The following is a 10,441-nucleotide window of genomic DNA, read 5'->3' on the forward strand; positions in this document are numbered from 1 at the left end:
CTGTTTATTTCACCAACATGAATCATTCCCATCAAGCACCCCACATCAACAAGCTGTGAGTGTGCTGGACCTGGCAGCAGCCATCCCAGTGTGATCTTTGGGTGTGAAGCCAAGCTGGAAGTCACAAAAAATGACGAATCCCTGCCGTGGCGCCCATCCCCAGACCTCCCCAGGAGGTCACCTGGCTCAGGCCCCATCCCTGGGAGGGCCATGCAGTGCTGGGGGGTGGCAGCCCCTCACCCCACCCACTCCCACAGCTCCCACAGCCCTGTCCCAGCGGCCTTGGCTGAGGTCCTGGTGCTCCTGGCCTCCAAAGGCAGCTGCTGTTTCCCAGGAGAGCCCCTGCAGTGTGCAGTGATCCTTAGGGGGCTGGGGGGGCCTGTCAGCCCCCTCCCCTGGAGCCAAGCACCCCCCAGAGCAGGGGTGCTCTCCATAGTGGGATCAGGGCTGGGCCTAGATCCCCCCAACAGGCTCCCCAGGTTGGACCCAGAGCCAGGCTTACTCAGCCAAGACCCTCCACGGTCAATCCCTCTTTGGGTCAGGAACTCCCCCAGGGGCCAAACCCAGGACCAGTACCCTCCTGAGGCAAAGTTCCCCCAGAGTCTGTCTCACCCAGGCCAAGACCCCCTCAAGGTAGAGTCCCAGGGCTTAACACCACTTCTGGGCCAAGACCCCACAAAGACCAGACCCCTTTCATTCCAAGACCACCAGGGCTGGACCACCCTCAGGACCAATACTCCTCCCAAGGCTCAGCCCCAGGGCCAGAACCCCCAGGACCAAGACCCCCCCCAGGGGCAGATGTCTCACAACTCAAGACCCCCTGAGTCCGCCCAAGGACCAGCCCCCGGGGCCGATATCCCCCCAGGTCCAGACCTCTCCAGGCTGAGACCCCTTGACTCAGCCCCAGCCCCAGCCCCCGGGGCCAAGATCACTCCACAGGACCAAGCTCCCCCCCAACGTTGAGATCCCCTGGCTCAGTCCTCCACGCCAAGCTCCCTCCCAGGCCCAGGTCCCCCAGCCCAAGCCCCCCTGCCCGTCCCCAGGCCCGGTTCCCTCCCGGCCGAGCCCCCCCCACAGGCGGGCCCACTAGGGGGCGCTGCCGCCGCCGGCATCGCGGGACCCTTTTAGTCCTGGCCGGGCCGCCGTAGCGCCTGCCCGTCCGCGCCGCCGAGGGGAGGCCGCGCCGAGCGGGGCCGGGATCGGGATCGGGATCGGGATCGGGATCGGGATTGGGATTGGGATCGGGATCGGGATCGGGATTGGGATCGGGATCGGGATCGGGATTGGGATTGAGGCCAGGACCGGGATTGGGGCCGGGGCTGGGGCCGGGTCGGGGCCATGAGCGACATCCGGCACTCGCTGCTCCGGCGGGACGCGCTGAGCGCCGCCAAGGAGGTGCTGTACCACCTGGACATCTACTTCAGCAGCCAGCTGCAGAACGCGCCGCTGCCGCTCGTGGACAAGGGCCCCACCGATCTGCTCGAGGAGTTCCTCTTCCAGGTCCCCAAGGAGCGCGGCGCGCCGCCCAAGGTGCGACAGGGATACCCCGGCAGAGAGGGACAGGGGGCCTGGGAGGCGGACACAGCCCCGGGGAGTGGAGATGGAGGGCAGGCCGCAGGAGCTCAGGACAGGATCCCTGCTGGAGCCTGAGGCCTCAGAACAGGACAGGTTCCCTCCGGCGCGAGCTGCTGCTGCTGGAGATTGAGAGCTTAGGTGGGCAGGATGGGGTTCCTGAGGGTCTGCTGCTGGAGACTGAGGCCCCAAGAGGACAGCACGGGGTTTCTGGGGTGCTGGTGACTGAGGTTTTTTGGCAGGGAGGGGGCTGGCTGGCAAGTCCCTGATGGATTGGCCAGGATTCAGGGCCCCGAGGAGGTGTGGTGGACCTCGTGGCCCTGGGGACTGCCCACAGCCCCCTAGTGCTGCAGCCGAGCCCTACCAGGGTTTTTGGGTGGGCATGGGATGGAGCTGGGATGGGGGTCTCAGAGACCAGCAGTCAGAAACCACAGCTGCTGGTGACTATTGGGGTACATGGCCCTGCAGCCCTGTGTGCTGCTGAGTCCAGTTCTGCCCCCCCAGCTGCCCAGCAGTGTCCTCGGTGCTGTTCTTTGCAGAGGAAGGAAGTGTTTTACTCCCAGCAGCGTCAGTCTCATCTCTCAGTTGGTGGGCAGCACTTGCAGGTGCAGCTTTGGATATTCAGGTGTTCAAATGAAACCTAGAGCTTTTCAGTGTCACCAGATAAATGCAGTGGTGGTTCAAGAAGCTTGAATGCGTGTGCTGTGCATAACAATGGAGTCCCTCACCCCGAAGGGAAGCTCTCAGCCTTTACTGCTCCTGTCTTTTCACTTGGTTCTTGGTTCTTCAAGGGGCTCAGTGTATTCTACAGCTTTGCTTTTGCTTTCTTTCAGAAACTGAACCCACTTCAGGAACTTCAGCTCCTTGAGATCATGTGCAATTATTTCCAGGAGCAGACCAAGGATTCAGTCCGGCAGGTCATTTTTTCATCTCTCTTCAGCCCCCAAGGGAACAAAGCAGACGACAGCAGGATGGCTTTGCTGGGGAAGCTGGTTTCCATGGCAGTGGCTGTCTGCAGGGTTCCTGTGCTGGAGTGTGCTGCCTTCTGGCTGCAGGTACAGCTCCTGTGCAGGCAGGGATGGCTTGGGGAGGGAGTCAGGGAGTGCTCCAGGGTGGACACAGTGAGTTGGGCCACAGCTGGTCACAGGCAGCTGCTCCTCCCTGGCAGTTTCAGCTGATAGAGCAGCTGCCCCCATGTCTGTGCTTGTGTCCATTCCTGTGCTCTGGCATCGTGGAGAGCTTTGCCAATCCATTCATGTGCTGCAATGGAAGAAAAAAAATGTTTGGGTGCTTTTTTTCGTGTCAGTGAAAGTTTTAATAATCCCCCCCAAACTCTGCATATTGAAAGGGCTCAGTTTAGGGTTTGACCAACACAGGGAACAAACCTTGGCAGTTCATGGTCACGTTGCCTGAAGAAGCTGGCTCTAGAGTTTGGGAAATAAACCCTTCCTGATGTGCAGGTTTGTGTGTAGAAGAGGCAAGCCCCTCTCTTGAAATTTGGGCACAAAATACCTGTGTCTATCTTCAACGAATGCAGTCAGTTGGGGATCTTGTCTGTCTTCTCCTTTCCTATTGAGATTCCCCACTGTGGGCTTTGGGAAGTGCACCTTTGTTCCTGCTGCCCTTGTGGGATGTGCTGAAGTCACCTGGTTGGCAGAAGGGCAAGAGCAGGAAGGCCGTGCTGGGAGGGAAGGGTGGGAGGAGGCAGACCAGCACTGTTTCCCTGGGGTCCCTTTTCTCCCACGTGGTGAGCCTTTGGGAGGGCAGGATGGGATATAACCTGGATAGCAGGAGAAGGTGTATTTTTTTTTCACGTGGCAGCTTTTAAGTGATGTGAGGATTCTGCAGAATATTTTCCACACTAAAAACAGCAGGCATGGCAACCAAACTAGTTGCTCTGGGACTGAACCAGCTGAACTACAGGCCTATGTCAGAATCATGTAATCACAGAATGGTTTGTGATGGAAGGGACTTTAAAGCTCATCCCATTCCACCCCCTGCCATGGGCAGGGACACCTTCCACTATCCCAGGTTGCTCCAACCCCTGTCCAGTCTGGCCCTGAGCACATTCAGGCCACTTTTGGCTTCTCTGGGCAACTTGTGCCAGGGCCTCACCACCCTCACAAGGAACAAATGTTGCTGAAGTAGTAATAAAAAATCTCAAAGTCAAAATATTGATCTGAAAGGTTTCAATTTTAAACCACAGATACCATAAACTCAAAATATCACCATCTATTTTAATATTGCAATACAGTGATTGTATTTCTGTGTGAGTGTGTGATGTGCTAAGAGAGAGCAGCCACAGTGCCATGTGGGGAAGGTGGGGACACAGCTGCTGAAGCAGCCTGTGATAGGGTCTAATCTGGTGTCCCCTGTGTGCTGTCCCTGCAGCGGACCCCAGCTGTGTTCTGTGTGAGGCTGGCCCGAGCCCTGGTCGATGACTACTGCAACCTGGTGCCAGGCTCCATCCAGACCCTGAAGCAGATCTTCACTGCCAGCCCTCGCTTCTGCTGCCAGTTCATTACATCAGTCACAGCTCTCTACGACCTCTCTTCAGGTAAGTGTTCCCCAGCTGTGTCTCTTCAAGTAAGAGGTGCAGTATAATGTCACACTAATTAACTGTTGCAAGAGATTTAACTGCTGGAATCCTAAAGAGGTGTTACCACGTAATTATTGCCAGAAGCAGCTCAGGGGTGTGGCTGTTGCCTCATCTGGCACTGGGGTGGGAATAAAAATAACCACTCTGTGGCTGACTTAGAATTCCAGCATGGTTTGGGTTGGAATGGACCTTAAAGCTCATCTTGTTCCCCCCCCCCGCCATGGGCAGGGACACCTTGCACTAGACCAGGCTGCTCCAAGCCCTGTCCAACCTGGCCTTGGACACTGCCAGGGATTTGGAGTCCACAGCCTCTCTGGGTAACAACAGAGAGTCTTTGCTGGAGAAGCAGCCAGGAACATGTGACCCAAAGGGCGTTGTCCTCCACAGAGGGCAAAGGACATGGGGACCTTATTGAGGGAGCAGCTCTGGGAGTGAAAGTTGATCTGTCTGGGCTCAGTCAGCCCTGAGAGAGACTCAGGGCTGCCTGTCAGTCCGATCCCTTCCAAAAAGGGGAGAAACACAAGTTCTGAATGTTTGCAAGCTGGAGGACGATTTCTATGGAGCAGTGGTGAGAAACACAATCAACAGCATATCTCCAGTGCACTCTTTTAACTGTATGTGTGACCTGCCAGTGGTACAACCTGTCTCAGGTTGTTGCTCAGACACTTGTAGGTGTCTAAAATAAGATTGATTTAGCTTTACTCAGTGACAGAGAGCTCATGGTAGACCAGAGAACAACCATACACTAAATACCAACACCACCTATAATCCTGAAAAGCAAATGCTATTATTGATAAAGGAAATGCTTTGCACACTCTTCTCCAGATAAACAGCTTGGCATTACTGAGAGTGAGAGAGAGGTTCAGGCCTCAGCCTTTATGTTGTTTTTATAAAGTATTTGGTAGAGCTCAGAGCATGTTTTATATCCCATCATCATGTCAGAAGACATGTCAGAAAGGAAATAATTTGAGTCATAGGAAGTAATTTTTTAATTCCTTAGTTTATTTGAGATGTTTTTGGTGACACAAGAAAAGGGAGCTTGCTCTTCCAGTCCAGCATTCCCCCTGTGACAGGATGATGTGTCAGGGTTTCTGTTGTCTGTAGTCAAGTTCATGACCGTCTTTCACTTCTCATCTGAAGCTTTACATAATTTTCTAATCCTTTACATGTCATGTGATTGTGTTGTTGCACTGAGTTTTTCCACAAGATGTGTTTGTTCAGGTAAGTAAGTATTGAAAGAATGAGTTAAATTATTGATACTTCCTTCTCTTCACCCAACAAGTTTTTCCTATTTCCCTTGCCCATTCTACTTCCTGTGGCAAGGGATAAATGGAGACTGCAGCTAGGGAAAAAATGAGCAGATGATGGGTGGCAGAGAAGAAAATGACAAAAGAAGCTTTGCTGGGAAAGGGGATAAATATCAGCGTTTGGTGGTGTCTTCAGAATAGGTGGGGAAGAGGAAGTTGACATGAACATGGTTGTGTCTTCCCTGGAACAAACTACCTTTGGTGTCTTGAGAAAAACAGCAGAATTGGGGAAATCTGAAATTGTGGCAGTGTAGGATGTGTGTGTGTGTGTGTGAGACTAATTAGAGCCTAAATTAAAGTCCTGTGCTTCAGTGCAAGGCTCAGCTTGCCCAACAATAACTTTCCTATCTCCAGATGACCTCATCCCTCCCTCGGATCTGCTCGAGCTGATTGTCTCCTGGATCTTCGAAGACCCTCGCTTGATCCTCATCACCTTTCTGAACACTCCCATTGCAGCCAACCTGCCAATAGGGTTTTTGGAGCTCACCCCGCTGACCGGACTGATCCGCTGGTGCGTGAAGGCTCCCTTGGCCTACAAAAGGAAGAAGAAAGCCTCTCTCTCCAATGGACACGCTCCCAACAAAATTGCCAAGGACTCGACTTCAGGAGAAGACAGGGATTGCCACCAGCTCTATTCCAAGCTGCATCTGAGTGTCCTGCAGGTTCTTATGATGCTCCAGGGGCATTTAACAGAGAAAAACCTTTATGGGCGCCTGGGACTGGTGCCCTTTGACCACGTGGTTCCTCTGGTGGAGGATATTAACAGACTGTCTGATGAACTCAATCCTCTCAATGCATCCAAAGAGATTGAACTGGCTCTGGACAGGCTGGCTCAGGCTTTGCAGGTGGCCATGGCATCAGGAGCGCTCCTGTGCACCAGAGGTGAGTTGTCTGTGGGACTGGCAGAGACCTGGCATGGGATTCTTCTCCTCAGGGGTGTAGAAGTTGTAAGAGGCAGTTTTGGGGTGAGGGGAGTAAAGATCAAGGTGTTCACAGTGCAATTAGTAGTTTGCCCCTCTTAGAAAGTGATAGTGCATGAAATAGCTCAGTAAAAATAGCTGGATGGAGAGTAAGAAAGGAGAGATCACTGCTGTGGGCAAGTCAGGCATTGCTTTGCAGAGCTGGAGACTGATCCACAGCCCTGCACTGCCCACCAGGGGGTTGTATCTGGGTGTCTGGCATGGGGACAGTTTGTTCCCCTCAGAATTGCCTGTAGCTATTTAGAAAGCACTGTTTGGTTTTGCTCCAGTTTAAGTTCTCTGAGTTTGCCTGCTGGAGGAGAGTCCATGAAGCACATAAAGCCCTGAGTGGGTGTGCTAGACAAAGAATTTGAAAAGCAAATAAAACCTCTTCATCTGAAAATTCTGGGACTTCAGCTTGCCTGTAATGAGACTCCATTACAGTGTGTCCAAATTCAGTAAAAAGGCTGCTAACGTCGCTTTTGTCTGGCTTTCCTGCCTCCAAAGCCAGTTCTTTCCAAAAGACATGCAGAGATATAAAAGGGAAGTGGCCCAACACAGGGCAGGGTCAGCCACACAGACTCTTTTCTTGTTATATTCTCTTGAAAGCAGGCAATTTTAGGTTAGACCAGAAGTCTTGAAGCTCTCCAACAGCTGGCAGACCCCAACTGCAGAGAGTGGCCTCTGCCTAAGCAGGGATCTGATGCTTCTGTCCTGGCTGAGCCAGTGCTGCTGGTCAAATTTCAATGTTCTTCTTCCTAATCTTCTATAAAGTAGCTCTGAGTGTTATAAGAACAAGCAGAAATTGGAGGGTTTTGATCGGAGGGCTGATTTCAGCTGCATTTGTTCTTAGCTGGTACATTCTGAGCACTTGCTCTTACTGTGGAAGGGAATTCAGTGTAAGGCACTGCTGCAATACCTGATATTTTTTGGGGGGGGGGGATTGTGTTTATCTGCAAAGGCAGGAGTTTGTTCTCAAGCTATTCCTGCAAACACTTTATCGACGGGATATGTTGTTAAATTCCTTATTCTGCTTTAGCAGAAGTTTGGAGATGGTAAAAAAGGTGCAATTTCTAGTTGATAGATTCCAGAAAAAAACCCCAACCCATTCTTTACAGTAGCAGTGGTTAAGAACCCCCAAACCAATAAAAACAGGCACTGGGTAAGCTTTGCCTTGCTTTGACCTGATGCCTTTCCCGTCATAAAATGCCACGTTCAGTGGGCAGAGTCACACCTTGTACTTCCTATGTCTCAGGTACTTCTTGTTGGTGTATTGGTATTGCAAAATCCATCCTAAGTCTTGTCTGTCTTAATTGTCAAACATACAATAAAGGGTCTGGTGGGGGAAAGTTAGTAAAATGGAGAAACATTTTCTCTCCTCTGGAGGTTTTGGGCCTGAGAGAGGGATTCTGGATCTGTTGCTGACTAATGATGGTGACAGATTACTGATTATTCAGTAATCAGTAATTATTCAGTAAAATTACTGATATTTCAGTAATCTGAGCTTCCTAGAAAGGACAGCAGAGACGAAAACCAATCTAATTTCTGCTTTATCCTTATTGATAATCTTCTGTCCTCTTTCAGATGACTTGAGGACTGTGTGCTCCAGGCTACCACATAACAAGTAAGAGACCTCTTGCAGCTGTGTTGGCTTTAATGTGTGTTCCAAGAGACTCAAGGGCTGCTGAGACAAAATCTCCTATAAAAATCTGTCTTTGTGGAATTTGGCTTTTATTCACATGCACTTTAGCACAAGGATGAAGGTGACACAGTGCTGGCTACTTCTTCCCTGGATTCCTGACAGAAAGGGGCTTCAGTGCTCCCACCTGTAGGTGATCTTGCTCAGCCTGTGTTAGAACAAATGCACAGGAAAGGGAAATGAAATTCCAGCAAGGAACCTGCCCCTAAATTGTCCCATCCCTAATTCCCCACTGGTTTTACCTGACTCTAACCTCAGTTGCTTCTTGGCTTTTTGCAAAGAGTAGAGCTTACAAAAAAAACGGGGGGAAAAGGGAAAAAAGTCTTCTGGAAGCCTATAAAGAACCTAATTATGTCAGTGTTCTCTTGGCTCTCAGCAGTGCTGTGTGTTGGATGTGAATTGTCCTTAGAGCTACGACAAAAGCTCCTCTAATAATCCTCCCTCCCGTCTGAATTTCTTTCCACAGCCTGCTCCAGCTGGTGATTTCAGGTCCAGTACAGCAACCAACCCACGGGGCTCTGCCACCAGGATTTTACCCCCACATCCACACCCCTCCCCTGGGGTACCCGGCCCACGCCGCGCACCCGGCACTGCCAGCGCACCCCGCGCTCCCGGCTCACCCCGTGCAGACCTTCATCCCAGGAATGACATTCCCATACCGGCCTATCCGCTAGCCCGCAGAGTGTCCCAGCTTCCCCGAGTCTGAGGAAGCCTCACAGACAAAAACCAAACGCCTGAGAACCACATTTTCCTCTTTGGAGCAAAGCTGAGCTCTGCCCACGCCAGGGATGGGCCCCTGGGCAGCGCATGGGCGGCTGCAGTGGGTTTGGATGTGGGATGCAGACACCGAGGCAGATCCTAGGGACTAAAGGAGGGGATGGGAATAGGCAACAGCAACTCCAAACCTCTGCAGCGTGTGGAAATGTTTTTGCTCCAAGGGTATGATGTTCCTCAATCGTGTGTTTTGGGGCTGTTCACAGCACAAGAGCCCGGATGCTCAGGCTCTGGGAGGGCCAGAAGGGAAGGCTTTGTGTGATTTTTTTCCAAGCTATTCCACTCCAGCCTGCTTGTTTCTTTGTAAATGTTTGTATCTGTAGCTACAGAGTATGTGTACACTGTATATTTTTGGAAGACAAACGTTTGTTTTGGAAGCACACGGTAGAGTAAAGCAGCACTTCCTATTAAAGGAAACAATTTAAGAAGCATAAAAAAAATCCGCCACTTTCTTTTTCAAACAATGAGAAGAATTAGAACAATTTCAAACAATTGGATTCTTCTCTTTCCAGTGATTAGAAGGTCCAACTTGTCAGGCCTGTGCTGGGGTGGGGACAAAACCCCTCTGTGGCTGCAGTGACCCATTGACCTCTCTGCTGGGGAAAGACCCTTTACACACCTCAGTCAGTGCTTCTTGAAAATTTGGGGGTGATATCTGGGGTGTTTTGTTAGTGCTGGCTGGAAAACTGGCCAAAGGCTGGCAGTGTTGTGCTAGCCAGCTCTGAGCTCAGCAGGGGAATGCATGGAATCATCCTGGGAAGGACAGCAGAGCTTGCTGCTCTTAGCACGACAGCCAAAGGTGGTGTCCAGCCCCTTTATGGTGTCTTGCTGTGCTTCTCTGAACCCCCTCTGCAGGATGAAAAAGCAGGAAAAAAGGAGTTCTTCCTACACATCAGAGATGGTGGCAAAGACCTTTGCTGCTGCTGTCCTTGTGTGAGGAGATGCAGTACCTGCAGTTCCACAGGGGCTGCAAAACAAAGGGTGAATTAGCTGGAAGGTGGGAAAATCTGATTTGAATGGAACAGCTAGAAAGGAAACTGGAAATGGGAGGTTAATGACAATCATAGAGCAGTTAGGGTTGGAAGGGAGCTCTGGAGATCACCTAGTCCAACCTCCAGTTCATCTAGCTGAATCCATAATAAAAATAATGTCTTTAACTTTTGGTCAGGCAGTTGGGCTAGGCATTGGTTGTAGATACTTTCCAACTGAAATATCCTGTCTCATCTCACTTTGTAGAGCTCCAACAACAAGGAAAAACCCTTAAGAACTTCTAATTTCAGGATTAGAACCATTAATGTCATCAAGTGCTTGTACTGTGACAGTTCTTCCTCCTTTTCCTTTGAAGGACTGAGGGAAACTTCCGGCCAGGTGACCCGGGGGTGTGACCAGCCCCATATTTCCCAAGTGCCTGCGCTCACGGCCGCCCCTTTAATTCCCCATCCCTTTATTACCGACAGCGTTCCCCGCTCGCCGCCGCCCCCGTGGCCTCAGGGGACCGCCGCTCCCCGTGCGCATGCGCGGCGCTCGGTGG

At 51.5% G+C, this 10,441-nt stretch overlaps 1 protein-coding gene and 1 long non-coding RNA gene across 2 annotated transcripts; one reads left to right on the forward strand and one right to left on the reverse strand.

The window, feature by feature from the left end:
* Positions 1-1,284: 1,284 nt before the first annotated feature.
* On the forward strand, positions 1,285-9,335 carry INTS15 (integrator complex subunit 15). The gene is made up of 6 exons (XM_048320976.1): positions 1,285-1,530; positions 2,406-2,627; positions 3,964-4,129; positions 5,833-6,360; positions 8,022-8,061; positions 8,603-9,335. The coding sequence occupies exons 1-6, from the start codon at positions 1,339-1,341 to the stop codon at positions 8,808-8,810; spliced, it is 1,356 nt and encodes a 451-aa protein (XP_048176933.1). The 5' UTR covers positions 1,285-1,338; the 3' UTR covers positions 8,811-9,335.
* LOC125334277 lies at positions 9,235-10,441 on the reverse strand. The gene is made up of 2 exons (XR_007207108.1): positions 10,362-10,441; positions 9,235-9,877 (listed from the first exon to the last, which is right to left on the reverse strand). It is a non-coding gene; the product is annotated as an uncharacterized LOC125334277 (long non-coding RNA).

The sequence above is a fragment of the Corvus hawaiiensis genome, chromosome 16 (assembly GCF_020740725.1).
Source record: "Corvus hawaiiensis isolate bCorHaw1 chromosome 16, bCorHaw1.pri.cur, whole genome shotgun sequence".
In the NCBI taxonomy this organism is placed as follows: Eukaryota; Metazoa; Chordata; class Aves; order Passeriformes; family Corvidae; genus Corvus; species Corvus hawaiiensis.

Excerpts from the sequence above, each read along its gene's own strand:
- INTS15 (XM_048320976.1), top strand. The coding sequence starts at position 1,339 with ATGAGCGACATCCGGCACTCGCTGCTCCGGCGGGACGCGCTGAGCGCC. Across the intron at positions 1,531-2,405 it reads AGCGCGGCGCGCCGCCCAAG|AAACTGAACCCACTTCAGGA; the intron begins GTGCGACAGGGA and ends GCTTTCTTTCAG. Across the intron at positions 8,062-8,602 it reads TCCAGGCTACCACATAACAA|CCTGCTCCAGCTGGTGATTT; the intron begins GTAAGAGACCTC and ends TTCTTTCCACAG.